General features: G+C 47.0%; 1 protein-coding gene across 1 annotated transcript in view; it reads right to left on the bottom strand.

The window, feature by feature from the left end:
- The window catches only part of LOC140188527 (transmembrane protein 52-like), a 64,998-nt gene that overhangs the window by 31,058 nt on the left and 14,937 nt on the right, over window positions 1-19,003 (bottom strand). Inside the window, exons 2-3 of the mRNA XM_072244893.1 lie at window positions 9,250-9,337; window positions 5,004-5,061 (exon numbers count right to left, since the gene is read on the bottom strand). Of these exons, the coding sequence (XP_072100994.1) occupies window positions 5,004-5,060 (57 nt within the window). The 5' untranslated portion in view covers window position 5,061; window positions 9,250-9,337. The remainder of the gene's footprint in view (window positions 1-5,003; window positions 5,062-9,249; window positions 9,338-19,003) is intronic.

Raw genomic sequence — 19,003 nt, 5'->3', positions numbered from 1 at the left:
CACACACCCTGCGCACGGACTGTTTGTCCCACTCCCATCAGGAAGGAGGCTACGTAGCATCCACACCAGGACCACCAGACTCAAAAACAGTTACTTTCCCCAAGCAGTGAGGCTGATCAACACCGCCACCCACTAACCCACCCCTCCACACCCCCAACCACCACTACTTTATCATTTCCTGTCAGTCACCTTATGTACAGAGTCTGCTGTGCCTAGTGTCACTTTATGGACGTACAATCGATATACATAAACCATCTTGTGTATTTATATTTATTATGTTTTTATTATTGGGTTCTTTAGATTATTGTGTGTTTTTTGTGCTGCATCGTATCTGCAGTAATGTGACCTATTCAGGTTGACCAAGTGGGTGAATGTCTTGTGTAAAAGATAGCGTGTTGGCATGTTCCTGTCAACGACTATCAATTTTTATTGCTGCACCATGAAAACATTCTGCCTGGATACATTCATCACAGTTTGGTACAACAACTGCCCAGCAGATGACCATAAGTTACCTCTTGGTAACTAATCTTTCCTCTCTGCCATAGAGGGAAGGCTAATTGTTGATATTCTTCACCGCTTCTGTGAACAGCCAGCATAATCAAAGACCCCACACACAAAACACTGGAGGAACTCAGCTGGCCAGGCAGCATCTATGGAGAAGACTACAGTCGACATTTCAGCCCGAAACATTGACTGTACTCTTTTCCATAGATGATACCTGGCCTGCTGAGTTCCTCCAGCATTTTCTATGTGTTGCTTGGATTTCCAGCATCTGCAGATTTTCTCTTGATTGTAATAAAAGACCCCACCCAGTTCAGATATTCTCTCTTCTCCCTTCTCCCATTGGGCAGAAGATGCAAAAGCCTGAAAGCACATATCACCAAGTTCAAGAACAGCTTCCGTGCCACCGTTATAGACTGCTGAATGGACTCTTGACTTCCCAATCTACCTCGTTATGATGTTGCACCTTATTCTTTACTTGTACTGCACTGCAGCTCTACTCTGTACTCTGTACCTGTACTCTGCAGCTGGCACACTTTATCCTGCATTCTCTTATTGTTTTAACTTGTTCTACCTCAATGCACTGTGACATGAACTGATCGGTATGAACAGTCTGAAAGATAGGTTTATCTTGGTATACGTCGTAAAGAATTGAAAATACACGTGGACTAGGATGTTAACTGTCCTGTGCTATCACCAGTGGGATCATCAGTTGATCTGCCACCTGTCTTCAGGAGTTTCGGCCCGCTTATGATCAAGACTCCTTTGAGGTGGTGAGCCAGCAGTGCTAAAGCACCACCTCCCACTGGTGAACTTAAAAACTTGGCATCTGCCTCTATCAGAGTTGTTGGTCACTTCCATCCAACAGATAGTCTTCTCTTCAGGTGTCTATGCAACTACTGAAAGGTTTGCAAAAGATGTATACGCTGTCTGACTATCTGCCCCTCTGGTAATAATAAGCTGATTCTAATCCGTGCACTGTAGGAACTCTGACACGGTTAATTCTTCTGTTCTATGTGTATTAACAAACCAGGCCGCTCTACTGGAAGAGTGGACATGACATGGAATGCATTCTGGTGGTCACCAATAGCACAGTCATTCACGGGAAAACAGTCAAGGTATGTGTGTTGTGAAAGTCCTGGATGTCATCACCAGAGATAGAACATTACAGCATAGTACAGGCCTTTTGGCCCACGATGTTGTGCCAAGTGTTTTAACCTACTCTAGGATCAATCTAACTCCCCCCTCCCACATAGCCCTCCATTTTTCTATCATTCTTGTGCCTATCTACGAGTTTCTTAAATGTCCCTAATGAATCACCTCTGGCAGCGTGATCCACACATCCACCACTCTCTGTGTAAATAAACCTACCCCTGACATTCCCCTGTACTTCCCATCAATCATCTTAAAATGACGTGCCCTCAATTTAACTATTTCCACTCTGGGAAAAAGTCTTTGGCTGTCTAATCATCCTGTACACCTCTAGCAAGTCATCTCTGATCCGTTGTCGCTCCAAAGAGAGAAGCTCTCACTTCTCTTTTCTTTTCAAATCTTTTTATTATATATACAGGAAAAATAACATGAGTACATCGAAGTAACAACACTTACAATGCCTCAAAAAACCCATTATCTTAAAGATTGAAAACAAATTTTGTGATAACAAAAAAAACCTACTAAGCAGAAAAGTGAGAAAAAAAAAAGAACCCATTAGGTGTACAACCCCGGACTCATGCGTCATACAAAAAGCTTCTAAACATCAAACTGCCAGCAAGAAAAGAAAATATACTAAAAAAATTTACAATTAGATCATGGAAAAATTATATCAATTAACTCAAATGATAAAAATGAGCAAATGAGCCCCATCTTTTCTCAAAATCAAATAAAGATTCAAAGGTTCGACTTCTAATTAATTTACAACCTAATAAATTAACTGTGCTCTTTGGAATAGTTTCTCAAAATATTCATGGTATTTCGGTGTCTGACCAACATGTTATTGCATTTGTTACATTGATAGCTAGGAGGGCCATTTTGTTGAAGTGGAAGGATACATCAGCTCCCACTTTGTCACAATGGTTCTCTCAAGTGATGATATGTCTTAGTTTGGAGAAAATTAGAAGTCGAACCTTTGAGTCCTAGCTTCTCATCCTTTCCTCATAAAGCATCCTGTCGGTATTCTGGAGTAGGAAGCATCATCATGTTTTGATGGTTATCCTGACATCAACCCTAGCCATGTGTTGACAATGACACCCACACTAAACACAATCTAACCAAAGTTCAAAGTAAATTTATCATCAAGGTACATACAGTATGTGTCACCATATACAACCCTGTGATGCATTTTCTTCCAAGCATTCACAGTAGATACAAGAAACACAATAGGATCAATGAAAGACTGCAGTCAACAGGACAAGACAAAAAAATCAATGTGCAAATACAAAATGAATAATAATAATAATAAATAAGCGATAAATATTGAAAACATGAGATGAAGAGTCCTTGAAAGTGAGTCCATAGGTTGTGGGAACAGTTCAATGATGGAGTTAGGTTCAAGAACCCGATGGTTGAGGGGTAGTAACTGTTCCTGAACTTGGTGGTGTGACTCCTGAAGCTCCTGTACCTTCTTCCTGATGGCAGCAGTGAGAAAAGAGCATGGCCTGGGTGGTGGGGGTCCCTGATGATGGAACTGGGAATTAGGCTCACTTTCTCCTTACAGAAATCTGGGAGATTTCAGGTTTTGTGTATGAGGTAGGACTGATTAAATTGCGAGCTCTGAACTCAAAACTAATCGCTCGCAGTTTACTAAGTTCAGATGCCTACGTGCACTGCCTGAAATGTCTGCATTGGCTTCACAACCCTCGGGGTAGGAAACTGTGGGTGGCAATGGAATGGGAGGAATGTTCCATTCTGTAAGGCAGATGGATGAGTATCCTTCCCACCAGACAGAGGCATTCTTAGGGCAGGTGTAATGGAACAAATGGATCGGAGGTGACTGGAGGAAAGTATAGTGCGGGGGGAGGGAAGAGTCAGAGGTAGTTTTTTTTTTTACACACAGAGCGATGGGTGCATGGAATGTGCTGCCAGGCTAGTGGTAGAGGGAGATACATTAGGGATAATTTAGAGACTTTTAGATAGGCACATGGACACCATTCTCTTCTGTTCCATCCAAGAATGCAAATACTGAGAAGAGTTGAGATACATTACTGGACAAGCAGTCAGCGTATTGGACCATTGATCCAGTGAGATGAGTTTGAAAAGAAAATTAAAATTCAACAATTAAATTTGGAATTAGATAGATGCCAGTAATGAGACAAGATTTTCTGCCAGAATGGTGGTAGAGGCAGATACATTAGTAACTTTTGAGAGACTCCTAAGTGCACATGGATGATAAAAAAAAATGTAAGGTTATGTCGTAGGGATGGATTAGATTGATCTTGCTAAAAGATGAGCAGGCTAAAAGGTCAGCACAACATTGTTAGCCAAAGGGCCTGTACTGTGCTGTTCTACGTTCTGTCTCCGATGACAATAACACACGTATCTGCCCAAGTTCAGAGAAAACAGACAATAGGAAAATGAAGGGTTATGTGGGAAAGAGGGGTTAGATTGATTGTGGAGTAGGTTAAAAGGTCAGCACAACATAGTGGGCTGAATGGCCTTTACTGTGTTGTAATGTTCTATGTTTTATGTTAATGATAACTGTGAATTTACTGGACCACCTGGTTCACAATGTCTTTCTAAGTGAGGGATAAGTCAGGATGAACAATAAATTCTGGCATCACGTTTTACATCTGTCCCTTGTGAGCAAGTAGAACTTCATGATCTCCCTCAACAAAATGACAGTGTTTGAATTCTCTGATCTCTCAGTTATAGGGAAAGTTTGAATAGAGTAGGACTTTATTCCATAGAGTGAAGGAGATTGAGGAAGATTTGATAGAGGTACACAAAATTATGAGGGGTATAGATAGGGTAAATACAAGGAGGCTTTTTCCACTGAAGTTGAGTGAGACTACAACTGAAGGTCATAGTTTAAGGGTGAAAGATGAAATGTTTAAGGGGAACCTGAGGGGGAACTTCTTCACTCAGAAGGTGGTGAGAGTGTGGAAGGAGCTGCCAGTGGAAGTGGAGTATGCGGGTTTGATTACAACACTTAAGTTTGGGTAGGTACATGGATGGGAGGGGTATGGATGCTATGGTCCTGATGCAGATCAATGGGACTAGGCAAATTAATAGTTCTGCAAGGACTAGTTGGACTGAAGGGCTTGTTTCTGTGCTGTAATGCTCTTGGACTCCATGACTTTATGATACAAGGGAACTGCAGTTAATGGCTTTGTCAATCATTATAGCTGTTTGTTTGTTTTCAATAGAATGGGGGTAGGTTGGGTTAATAGAAAATGAGCACATAAAATGGGCGGTGACATAACAATTAGTGTAATGCTATCATAGCACTGACAACTCAGGTTCAATTCCGGTAATCTTTAATCTGTAAGGACTTCGTACATTCTCACCGTGATCATGTGGGTTTCCTTCGGGTTCTCCGGTTTCCTCCCACAGTCCAAAGACATGCTGCTTAGTAGATTCATCGGTTACAGGAGTGTAACATTAACAATCGTTTAATGTCATTTCCAGTACACAAGTGTAAAGGAGAACAAAATAAATGTTACTCCAGATCCAATGCAGCACAAAACACACACACAATAAGATAAGGAACACAATAATAATTTAAAAACCCAAGAAATATGAACACATATGATAGTTTATCTTCATAGATTGATTCTGTCCCAAAGTGACACTAGGCATAGAAATGTCCGTACATTGGTGACTGACAGGAAATGAAATGTAGCTGCCATCAGGACTGGAATGGAAGGCAGAAGGGGAAGGGGGACAAACTTGAAGATTATAGGTGAAGCCAGATGGATGGAGGAGGGGGGAATGGAGTAAGAATCTGGGAGGTGATAGGTGGAAAAGGTAAAAAGCTGAAGAAAAAGGGGAAGATCTATGATCCGAGTATCTATGGCTTGGTTTCATGTTTATTTGATGTAACTCCTGTGAAGCTCCTTGACACTTTTTTGGAACATTAAAGATGCTATACAAATGCACTTCGTTGTTTTAGAAGCCTCAATAAGAACAACTGAAACATGGATGCAATGTATGAAAAACAAAATTTGTTTCATCGGTGAGGCAATGAGATGTGGGCATCACCCAGGACATGCCCTCTTCTCATTGCTACCATCAAGTAGGAGGTACAGGAGCCTGAAGGCACATGCTCAGCATTTCAGGAATGGCTTCTTCCTCTTCATCATCAGATTCTTGAATGGACAATGAATCCATGTATACTACCACACTATCTTTTTCTTTTTTTTATGTTCTCTTTTTGCATAGTTAGTTTATATAAATATAAATGCTTTTGTGAGATTATGGTGGGAAGTTCCAGTTCACTTATTGTTACATTTTAGCTTGGGTTATACAGTTATTTGCTTGTGTATTTGTGGGTCACCCTGACTGTAATCGGGGTGTGTGAGATGGTCACCTCCCCCGTCGATGTGAGACTAATTGGGTTCACTCTTCGGGTCATGGTGCTCGATCTGTTTTGGGCCTATCACAATGAAAACTGTTGTTGAGTTAAAGAGCTTCCTCGTCTGTCATTATGGACCAAATGCTCGCCACGTTGGTGTCAGGAGTGGGATGTGAGACTGACGACGAGATTGAAGAGCTACAACGTCGGATAGAGTGCCTTAGGATCCGAGGAATAAGACGAGGGACCGAGCAGTATGCCTCCCCCGCACCCACGGGCAGGGTTCATGAAGACGAGACCCGGAGGGAGGACCTGGGACCGAGCATTGTGCCTTCCCAGGCAGCCCTAATGGAGTGAGTGTACCCAGTGTGACCACTCCGGGAGACAAAGCGGTGCGCATCACTTGCCTCCATAGCGACCGGCACTGGAGAACCCAAAATGCCGTATCCGTGGGAGGGTGGGCACCATGGCAGACGCGGCCGGAGCAAGAGGAGGACCAAAGGGTCTCGACGATTTGCGCCTCAAGGTCTCCACCGTGATGCTCCCCAGATACGACGATACCAGCCGCCTGGAGCCTTACCTGGCGCAAGTCAAATTTGCTGCATGGCTGAACGGGTGGAGCCCCACTGATACGGCGGTGCACCTTGCCCTGGCACTGGAGCTGGAACGAGATGCCCCGTGGGCTCTCCTCGATCTAACGCCGGTGGAGCAGTGTAACTACGGGGCGTTCGTAGTGGCGCTCGAGCGGCGTTTTGAGCAGAGGCCGTGGGTGGAAGCAATGAGGGAAGAACCGTGCAGGAGACGGCTCTGTATGGGAGAAAACTTGGGGGAGCTTGCAGCAGACCTCCGCCACTGCGCTCGGCCTGGCTACCCTGAGTTCCCTCCCGCGGCCCAGGATCAGCTTGCAGCATGTTCGCCTGACGTCGGCATCATCGCTGGACGAGGTGCTGGCCGAAGCGGAGAGAGCAAAAACGATCTTAGTCCCCCAAAGTGTTCCAGCATCGACGCGTATGCAGCGAACCCGGATCTGTGTCACCGAGGGTGAGGAGGAGTCCGTGAGACAGGTCCGACCTGCGCTGCCGACCCCGCCCCGGGCCACGATGCTACCGATGCAGTGAGGCAGGTCATTTGGCCCGAGACTGGCACCACGCCACAGCTCAGAACAGTCACTGGGAAACGCCGATCAGGCAGCGCCGGCCGAATCCTCCTGCAGAATCCCTTCATTGTCGCCCCTGTGGGTGGGCCGTTTGGGCGAGGAGCAAGTCTTATACGTGGACTGCGCGGTGGAGGGGATCAGATCCCGTGCGTTGATGGACACGGGGTCAACCATCACTCTCATCCGTCCCGGTGTTCTCCCCAACACGGACCAGCCATCCCCGCCTGGGTGGACAACAACGGCAATCCAACTGGCGACGGTCCCCGGTGACTGTGCGGTGATGCGAGGTAAGAGGAGGCTGCGCATCGCGGCGGGGTGAAACACAGCGGAGCACGAGGTGTGGTTCGCCGACATCCGAGAGCCCTGCCTCCTCGGCCTAACCCTAACCCTAATGCTGTCCCACTGGAGGGCCCGTATGGATGTGTCGGGGGCAACACTCTGCCTCGGCGCTGAAACCGTGGCTCTCCGGCAGGGCAGCTCCAGGAAGCGGTCCCAGCGGGAACGGCAACCACCGCCGGTTTCACAGCGGCCCGGGGCGGTGCAGCACACCCGGCAGCGGCCCAACGCAACACAGTTGAACTACGGGCAAGCGACACTGACGGCGCTTCAGGTGACGGCCGGCGACCACCTCCTCACCGTGGGTCAGCAGCTGCGCAGCGAACAGGTGAGCGATCCGGTGTTGGCCCGGGTGAGGGGATGGCTGAGTGTGGGACGACGGCCGGAGTGGGCAGAGCTCTCCGCCCTGGACCCAGACACCAAAGCCCTGTACTCGCAGTGGGGAACGCTGGAGATCCACTACAGGTTGCTGTTTCGGCGGTGGCAGTTGTCGGATGGTGACAGACTCTTGCAGCCGGTGGTCTCCCGGGGGCTCCGCGCCATGGTGCTGCGGTCAGTACACGGGCTGGTGAAGGCCGGCCATCTCGGAGTGACAAAGACATTGAGCAGACTGCGTGAATGCTTCAACTGGCCTGGGTACAGGCAAGACGTGGAGCTGTTCATGCACGGCCGTGATGTTTGCTAGTCCCAGAAAGGGCTGGGCCGCCAGTCTAGGGTGCTAATGCAGCAGTACATGGTGGGGGCCCCAGTAAGTGTCTACTGCCCCTCCCGAGAAGGGACTATCTCCCAGGCTTGGAAGCCACTGGAAGGGGCCGGGAGAGGTGCTCGACCGCATCTCCGATGTGGTATATCGGGTGCGGTTGCCTGAGCGGCGGAAGGCAGTCATGCTGCACCGGGACCGGTTGGCACGGTGTTGGTCCCTGGCCACCACTAACCCAGAGAGGCTGAGGGAAGGAAGTGACACTCCGGGTGCCCTGCCTCTTGCCTCACACCAACAGGCGGTGGTGTCGATGCCCACTGGGACTTTTGGACTTTGTTATTGGCTCTGGGGTTGCCAGGGACGGCTGACCCCTCGGGTGGGGGCAGTGTGACATTCTGAGGTGGGGTGTGGTCGACAGGCCACGCTGCAGTTCTAATGACCAGCACTGTTTATTGTTCTTGAGTTAAAATGCTTTTGTAGGATTATGGTGGGAAGTTCCAGTTCATTTAGTGTTACATTTTAGCTTGGGTTGTAGAGTTATTTGCTTGTGTATTTGTGGGTCACCCTGACTGTAATCGGGGTGTGTGATGGTCACCTCCCCCGTCTGTGTGAGCCTGTGGGTTCACTCTCCGGGTCATGGTGCTCGGTTTGTTTTGAGTTTGTTGTTGAGTTAAAGATCTTCCTCGTCTGCCATTATGGATCAAATGCTCGTCACTACACACACACACACACACACACACACACACACACTTTTTTACTGTAATTTACAGTTTTTATTACGTATTGCTCTGTACTGGGGCTGCTCACAACATATGCCTGTGATACTAAACCTGATTCTGATTGGTGATTCAGATACCACCCTACCCAACAAACATACTCAATGGTTCCAAACATTTCCTGCTCAATTTACTTTTCTCTCCTAAGAGCTTTTAAAGCAACCTTGTATAGTTTATCTTGCAGGAAAAGGGTGTGTGATTTGCAGATATATGGAAACTGGTACTTCCAGTCCTTATTGCAAGACTGGGTTGAAATCTTATTTACACATACTTTAAAAATAGCTCCTGCAGGAAGCTGTCAGTCTTCGAGATACTGTCTGTCCTCAGGCAATCACAGGGTGTCAGGTTCTGGTCAGCACCTGGGGAAGAGCAGACACAGAGTTCAGGTCCAACAAAGTTCTAAGTAAGTAAAGTTCCAGGTAAATTTATGATCAAAGTACATATATGAATAAACTCTTCTAGGGTGTTCCAGCCAGGTACAAGTATCAAATTTAACTGATGTTTCAATGACAAATTCTGCCATATCGCTGAATTTGTCATTGAAATGTTGGTTATAATCAATACCCATACCCGGCTGGAAGTCCCAGAAGAGTTTATTGTTTTATATATATAGGAAAAGTACTAGATCCTTTTTCAAAGTATATATATGTCACCATATACAACCCTGAGATTTGTCTTCTTCTGGGCATTCACAGTAAATGCAAAGAAACAAAAAAAAACAATACTGAGAATATGAGATGAAGAGTCCTTGAAAGTGAATCCATAGGTTGTAGGAATAGTTCAGTGTTGGGGTGAGTGAAGTTAGCTCCATGTTCCTTGACAGTGCTCCATGTTGGGGAGGGATTTACCCATGATGGACTGGGCAGTATCCACTATTCTCTGTAGGCTTTTCCATCCAAGGGTACTGGTGTTTCGGTACCAGACTGTGAAGTGTGACATCACACAGCGTGAGCATGAGCAGCTGTGGCTCTGGATAGACCAGGGTAGCCTGTGGACACTGAAGGCTCTCGCTTCACCCTTCCAGACTGTGCTTAAATGGTTAACACATTATTTCTTTAACACATTTTCACTCTGACTGCATCTCCTCCAAACCAAATCTCTGATTAGAACAGATTTGCTTATTTGTTACATATACATTGAAACACGGAGTGAAATGCATCATTTGCATCAACAACTAACACAGTCTGACGATGTGCTGGGGGCAGGCTACAACTGTCACCATCTTCCAGCGTCAACTCAGCAGACCCACAACTCACTAACCCTAAATGATATGTCTTTGGATTGTGGGAGGAAACAGGAGCACCTGGAGGAAACTCACACAGTCAAGGGAAGATCATACAAACTCCTTACAGACTGTGTGCAGTTTTGGTCACCAAATTACAGGAAGGATATTAATAAGGTTGAAAGAGTGCAGAGAAGGTTTACAAGGATGTTGCTGGGACTTGAGAAACTCAGTTACAGAGAAAGGTTGAATAGGTTAGAACTTTATTCCCTGGAGCGTAGAAGAATGAGGGGAGATTTGATAGAGGTGTATAAAATTATGATAGGTATAGATAGAGTGAATGCAAAGCAGGCTTTTTCCACTGAGGCTAGGGGAGAAAAAAACCAGAGGACGTGGGGGGGGTAGTTTAAAGGGAACATGGGGGGGGGCTTCTTCACACAGAGAGTGGTGGGAGTGTGGAATGAGCTGCCAGATGAAGAGGTAAATGCAGGCTCACTTTTAACATTTAAGAAAAACTTGGACAGGTACATGGATGAGAGGTGAATGGAAGGATATGGTCCAGGTGCAGGACAGCGGGACTAGGCAGAAAAATGGTTCGGCACAGCCAAGAAGGGCCAGAAGGCCTGTTTATGTGCTGGAATGTTCTATGGTTCTGTAGCGCTGGGAATTGAACCTGGGTCGTTGGTGCTGTCATAGCGTTACGCTAATGCTACCCCTAAACCCTTTAACGTTGTTATATGATTAATGGGTTAATCCTTTAAAGTGATTTCAATCTAACTCACTCTCTCCAAGCCCATAACACCATAAGACATAAGAGCAGAATCAGGCCATTTGGTCTATCGAGTCTGCTCTGCCATTCCATTATGGCTGATCTCAAAGATTCAAAGATTTTAAGTACATTTATTATCAAGGTATGTTTAAATTATACAAGCAGCAAAAAGCAAGAAACTGAAAGAACCCAATTTAAAACAGAAAGACCAACACCAATGCGCAGTGAAAGAGAAAAAAAAACACAAATCGTGCAAACAATAGAAACAAACAACAGCATTCTGAACCAAATTGAGTCAATAGACCGGAATCCCCAGAGCAACCGGAGTAGGCCCATAGCCTCAGTCTGAAGTTCACCTTACAGCAGGGCAAGCCATCGCAAAGCTTGTATTAACGGGAACAGACTTGCAGCCTCAGCGCCGCGGAGAGAGAAGTGAACATCGTGGGCGAGCAAGCAAAATCGGCCCAATCCTTGCCTCTGGTCCCAGCACCCTGCCTTTGCAGTATGTCTGGGCCAACGCTTAAATCACCCAAACACCGGGTTGTGCCCTGCTAGGCCACGGCACAGGTCCCAGTCCTTGCCACCCAGCCCAAAGCCATTCTTGACCTCCCCAGACTGGCTAAACACTTGATCCAACCTCGCACATGGTTAGGTGAACAGGCAGCAAACCTTCTCTGCCTTGACTCCTCTTCAAATCGCTTGCTCCAGCTCCATCTCAGTCAATGAAACCACTTCAAACACATTGCACCCTAACTTTGTAACACACCAACATGGTTCACCCCTCCAGTCAGCTTCACCTCCACTCGCCTCTTCATTGTTTGCAGTGTTAGTTTACCACAAATTACCTGATAAAAAGTGCTATTAATGATGTTTTAGTCATATTTCTTACCTTTGGAACTACCAGTAAGCTATTGCACTTCTGTCGCGCCACCTTAAACTGGAAGGTTTATTCTCCCCCCTCAACCCCATTCTCCCCTCAACCCCACTCTCCCATCAACCCCACTCCCCTCAACCCCATTCTCCCCTCAACCCCATTCTCCCCCTAACCCCACTCTCCCCTTAACCCCATTCTCTCCCTTCAACCCCACTCTCCCCCCTCAACCCCACTCTCCCCCCCTCAACCCCACTCTCCCCCTCAACCCCACTCTCCCCTCAACCCCACTCTCCCCCCAACCCCACTCTCCCCCCAACCCCACTCTCCCCTCAACCCCATTCTCCCCTCAACCCCACTCTCCCCCCTCAACCCCACTCTCCCCCCTCAACCACTCTCCCCCTCAACCACTCTCCCCCTCAACCACATTCTCCCCTCAACCCCATTCTCCCCTCAACCCCATTCTCCCCCTCAACACTCTCCCCTCAACTCCACTCTCCCCTCAACCCCATTCCCCCCTCAACCCCATTCTCCCCCTCAACCCCACTCTCCCCCTCAACCCCACTCTCCCCTCAACCCCATTCTCCCCTCAACCCCACTCTCCCCCCTCAACTCCATTCTCCCCTCAACCCCACTCTCTCCCTCAACTCCACTCTCCCCTCAACTCCACTCTCCCCTCAACTCCACTCTCCCCTCAACCCCATTCCCCCCTGAACCCCATTCTCCCCCTAACCCCACTCTCCCCTCAACCCCATTCTCCCCCTCAACTCCACTCTCCCCTCAGCCCCGTTCTCCCCCTCAGCCCCGTTCTCCCCCTCAGCCCCGTTCTCCCCCTCAGCCCCATTCTCCCCTCAACCTCATTCTCCCCCAGCCTCATTCTCCACTTCAACCCCACTCTCCCCTCAACCCCATTCCCCCCTCACCCCATTCTCCCCCCTCAAACCCACTCTCCCCTCAACCCCATTCTTCCCCTCAGCTCCATTCTCCCCTCAACCCCATTCTCCCCCTCAACCCCATTCTCCCCCTCAACCCCACTCTCCCCTCAACCTCATTCTCCCCCTCAACCCCACTCCCCCCTCATCCCCATTCTCCCCCTCAACCCCATTCTCCCCCTCAACTCCACTCTCTCCCTCAACTCCACTCTCTCCCTCAACTCCACTGTCCCCTCAACCCCACTGTCCCCCTCAACCCCATTCTCCCCAGCCCCATTCTCCCCTTCAACTCCACTCTCCCCTCAACCCCACTCTCTCCTCAACCCCACTCTCCCCCTCAACCCCGTTCTCCCATCAACCCCATTCTCCCCAGCCTCATTCTCCCCCTCAACCCCACTCTCCCCTCAACCCCACTCTCCCCCTCAGCCCCATTCTCCCCCTCAACCCCACTCTCCCCTCAACCCCACTCTCCCCCCACCCCACTCTCCCCTCAACCCCACTCTCCCCCTCTCCCCCTCAACCCCATTCTCCCCTCAACCCCATTCTCCCCTCAACCCCACTCTCCCCCTCAGCCCCGTTCTCCCCCTCAGTCCCATTCTCCCCCTCAACCTCACTCTCTCCCAGCCCCATTCTCCCCCTTAACCCCATTTTCCTGCCTTTGTCCCTGCGGCTTCTGATGACCTGACTAATTAAGGACCTATCAACCTCCGCTTTAAATGTACCCAATGACGTTGCCTCTACTGCCATCTGTGGCAATGGATTTCACAGATTCACCACCCACTGGCTAAAGAAATTCCTCCTCACCTCTGTTCTAAATGGACGTCCCTCTATTTTGAGGCTGCACCCTTTGGTCCCAGACTCACCCACAATAGGAAACCCCCTCTCCACATGCACTCTATCTAGGCCTCTCAATAGTCAGTAGGTTCCATTCTTCTAAACTCCAGTGAGTACAGGCACAGAGGCCGATCTCTCCTTACTGAGGTTTCTGTCACAGCTGGAGTGCTGCTGTATTGTTAAATCTCTGGAATTAGCTACTCTGTGTGACCTTGGTGATGATTTTTGATGGTATGGTTTTTGTAGCTGTGTATATATTTTTAATTGCTGAGATGCAGGTGATACAGGCAAAACTAGTTCACCTGAGGAGGTGGTGGAGGCCCAGAGGCGATCATGCAGTTTCTGAGGTTTTGTAATGCTAAATAACGTGTCCATTAGATCGGTGCTAGTCTTCAGGGGGTTCTTTCCCAGCGGTTTGAGACGCTGGAGAAATGTGGAGGTAACATTCTGACCTGCACAGCATGTCAGGAACTTATCACCGAGAGAGGAATTCGAGGCAGCACGTATGATTTCATGCCATGGTGAGGGTAGTTCTCCATCAGCAAATTGTGCTCCAGGACTTTTCCACAAGTATACACGACAAGGGTGTATGGGGTGTCCAGGGAAGGGTAACATCTCTGGTGAAGGGGCTTGTCGTGTCCATTCTGGAGCCCTCATTAACCTTGGGTTCCCAGTGGATACTCAACTCTCACCTGTGGCTCCAAGTAGCTGTTGGCATGCAGCAGCAGCCACAACCCCGGTACACCACTTCAACAGCTGGGCTAAACCAGGTGAGGGTAGTCGGTGGCCTCATACCCTGGTGTCCCAGGGAAATGCCTGTCCTAGCATGTGAAGTCAACTCTGTCGGACTGGGCGGATGAGATCTACAGTGCGATCCAGTAGCAGGAAGGCAGTTCTGCAATTCTCCATGCGAAGGGTATGATGAGACACAGTAGTAGTCATGGTCATCCACGGCAACCAAGGAAGACACGAGTTTGTGATAACTATTTGTACCCCTGGACCTGGACTTCCAAAGCTGAGAGAGTGGAACTGCTCCAGTGCAATGAGTTTTCCACTTTAAAAACTCTCCTGCACAGGCTTCCTGCAATTGTTGGATTAGACGGGCATCCAACATATTCAAAAAGAAATCATTGGGATTGACTGAAATTCCAGAGTTCCACTAAGATTTTAATTTAGGTGATGCAGACTGAGCCCTATTGTCAGAGTGGCTAATGTTCATGCTTTTAAAGAAAAGTTTTCATCCTTCCCCATTTCAACAAACAGTCCTGTGAACTGATTCGCTTTATTTGTCATATATACATCAAAGCATACACTGGAATACGTTGTTGGCATCAAATCAAATCAGTGAGGATTGTGCTGGGCAGCCGACAGGTGTCACCACCATGCTTCCAGTGCCAACACAGCATGCCCACAACTCACTAACCCTAACCCGTATGCCTTTGGAATGTGGGAGGAAGCCAAGGCACCCAGAGGAATCACACAAGGTCATTAGGAGTTTGAAGAGATTTGGTATGTCAGCAAATAAGACCATAAGACATAGGAGCAGAATTAGGCCAATTGGCCCATCGAGTCTGCTCTGCCATTCAATCATGGCTGATCCTTTTTAATCCCTCCTCAGCCCCACTCCCCAGCTTTCTCCCTGTAACCTCAAAAACTTCTACAGCTGTACCATGGAGAGCATTCTGACAGGCTGCATCGCTGTCTGGTATGGGGGTGGTGTTATTGCACAGGATCGAAAGAAGCTGCAGAGGGTTGTAAATTTAGTCGGCTCCATCTTGGGTACCCAGGACATCTTCAAGGAGCAGTGTCTCAGAAAGTCTCCATTATTAAGGACCTCCAGCACCCAGGACATGCCCTTTTCTCACTGTTACCATCAGGTAGGAAGTACAGGAGCCTGAAGGCACACACTCAGCGATTCAGGAACAGCTTCTTCCCCTCTGCCATCCGATTCCTAAATGGACATTGAACCCTTGAACACTACCTCACTTTTTTAATATACAGTATTTCTGTTATTGCACGATTCTTAATCTATTCAATATATGTATACTGTAATTGATTTACTTATTATTCTATATTATGTATGGCATTGAACTGCTGCTGCGAGGTTAACAAATTTCATGACACATGCTGGTGATAATAAACCTGATTCTGATTCTGAAGTAAGTGCTGGGAGGTGATAGGTAGAAATGATAAAGGGCTGGAGAAAAAGGAATCTGATAGGAGAGGAGAGTGGACCATGGGAGAGAGGGAAGGGGGGCACCAGGCGGAGGTGATAGGCAGGTGAGAAGAAGAGGTAAGAGGCCAGATGGGGAGTAGAAGAACAGGGAAGGGGGGACAATTACCAGAAGTTAGAGAAATCGATGTTCATGCCATCACGTTGGAGGCTGCCTAGATTGAATATGGGGTGTTGCTCGTTCAATATATTTACATGCATTGCTTTCTTTTACACACTGGTTATTATCAGTCTTTGTTTGAGATTCAAGGTTTCAAGATTCAAAGTATATTTATATCAAAATATGTATGCAATATATAATCCTGAGATTTGTCTTCCTACAGACAGCTACAAAACAAGGAAAACCATGGAACCCATTCAAAGAAAAACATCAAACCTTCAAAACGCAAAAAAAAAAGAGAACAAATCTTGCAAACAGAAAAATCCTCAGTATCAGAATCAGGTTTCATATCACTGGCATATATAGTGAAATTTGTTGTTTTATGGCAACAATACATTGCAATACAGACATAATAAAAAGTATAAATTACAATAAGTATATATAAAAACTAAATTAATAAGTAGTGCAAAAAACTGAGAAAGTGTTCATGGGTTCATTGTCCATTCAGATGGTGGAGGGGAGGAAGCTGTTCCTGAAATGTTGAGCGTGTGTCTCCAGGCTCCTGTATCTCCTCCCTGATGGTAGCAATCAGAAGAGGGTATGTCCTGGGTGATGGGTGTACTTAATAATGGATGCTACATTTTTGAAGTATCACCTTTTGAAGATGTTCTTGATGCTGGAGAGGATAGTGCCCATGATGGAGCTGGCTAAGTTTACAACTTTCTGTAGTTTTTCCGATCCTATGCAGTGACTCCTCCATACCAGACAGTGATGCAACCAGTTAGAATGCTCTCCACAGTACATCTGTAGAGATTTACCAATGTCTTTGGTGACATACCAATTCTCCTCAAACTCCAAATGACATAGCTGCCTTCTTTGTAATTGCATCAATATGTTCAGTATGGGATAGATCACCAGAGATGTTGACACCAGGAACTTGAAACTTGCTCACCTTTTCTTCTTCTGATCCACAATGAAGATTAGTATCTTTGTTTCCTTTTGATTTGTCCTTCCTAAAGTCCACAATCAATACATAGAAACATAGAAAACCTACAGCACAATACAGGCTCTTTGGCCCACAATGCTGTGCCGAACTGTACTTACTTTAGAAATTACTTAGGGTTACCCATAGCCCTCTATTTTCCTAAGCTCCATGTACCTATCCAGGGGTCTCTTAAAATACCCTATCGTATCCGCCTCCACCACCGTTGCCGGCAGCCCATTCCACACACTCACCACCCTCTGCATAAAAATCTTGCCCGTGACTTCCCCTCTGTACCTACATCCAAGCACCTTCAAGCTGTTTCCTCTCATGCTAGCCATTTCAGCACTGGGAAAAAGCCTCTGACTATCCACACGATCAATGCCTCTCATCATCTTGTACACCTCTACCAGGTCACCTCTCAATCTCCGCTGCGCCAAGGAGAAAAGACCAAGTTCACTCAACCTATCCTCACAGGGCATGCTCCCCAATCCAAACAACATCCTTGTAAATCTTCTCTGCACCCTTTCTATAGTTTCCACATCCTTCCTGTAGTGAGGTGACCAGAACTGAGCACAGTACCTCAAGTGGGGTCTGACCAGGGTCCTATAAAGCAGTAACATTACCTCTCCGCTCTTAAACTCAATCCCATGGTTGATGAAGGCCAATACACTGTATGCCTTCTTAACCACACAGTCCACCTGTGCAGCAGCTTTGAGTGTCCTGTGGACTCGGACCCCAAGATCCCTCTGATCCTCCACACTGCCAAGAGTCTTACCATTAATACTATATTCTGCCACATATTTGACCTACCAAAATGAACGACTTCACACTTATCTGGGTTGAACTCCATCTGCCTCTTCTCAGCCCAGTTTTGCATCCTATTGATGTCCAGCTGTAACCTCTGACAGCCCTCCACACTATCCACAACACCTCCAACCTTTGTGTCATCAGTAAATTTACTAACACATCCCTCCACATCCTCATCCGGTCATTTATAAAAATCACAAAGAGAAGGGGTCCCAGAACAGATTCCTGAAGCACTCCACTGGTCACCAACCTCCATGCAGATTATGACCAATCTACTCCCTCGCCTCCCACAGTAGCCTGGGGCACATCTCGTCTGGTCCCGGTGACTTATCCAACTTGATGCTATCCAAAAGCTCCAGCACATCCTCTTTCTTAATATCTGTATGCTCAAGCTTTCAGTCCGCTGTAAGTCATTCCTACAATCGCCAAGGTCCTTTTCTGTAGTGAATACTGAAACAAAGTATTCATTAAGTACCTCTGCTATCTCCTTCGGTTCGATACACACTTTTCCACTGTCACCCTTTATTGGGCCTATTCTCTCACGTCTTATCCTCTTGCTCTTCATATACTTGTAGTATACCTTGGGGCTTTCCTTAATCCTGTTTGCCGAGGCCTTCTCATAGCCCCTTCCGGATCTCTTAATTTCATTCTTAAGCTCCTTACTGCTAGCCTTATAATTTTCTAGATCTCTATCATTATCTAATTTTTTTGAACCTTTCATAAGCTTTTCTTTTCTTCTTGCCTAAATTTACAACAGCCTTTGTACACCACGGTTCCTGTACCCTACCATCCTTTCCCTATCTCATTGGAACGTACCTGTGCAGAATGTCACGCAAATGTCCCCTGAATATTTGCCACATTTCTGCCATACGTTTCCCTGAGAATATCTGTTCCCAATTTATACTTCCAAGTTCCTGCCTGATAGCCTCATAATTCCCCTTACTCCAATTAAATGCTTTCTTAACTTGTCTGTTCCTATCCGTCTTCAATTCTGTGGTAAAGGAGACAGAATTGTGATCACTATCTCCAAAATGCTCTCCTACTGAGAGACCTGACACCTGACCAGGTTCATTTCCCAATACCAGATCAAATACAGTCTCTCCTCTTGTAGGCTTATCCTTGGTCTGACTAACATTGAATGCAGGGTTGTTGCTGTGCCACCACTCGCCTCCCAGCAGGTCCACCTCATTCCTGTACGACTCCTTTTCACCATCTGAAATTCTGCCAACAATGGTTGTATCATCAGCAAATTTATAGATTGCATTTGGGGTG

This window comes from Mobula birostris, chromosome 27 (genome assembly GCF_030028105.1).
Source record: "Mobula birostris isolate sMobBir1 chromosome 27, sMobBir1.hap1, whole genome shotgun sequence".
In the NCBI taxonomy this organism is placed as follows: Eukaryota; Metazoa; Chordata; class Chondrichthyes; order Myliobatiformes; family Myliobatidae; genus Mobula; species Mobula birostris.
This window is presented reverse-complemented; position numbering and strand designations above follow the sequence as displayed.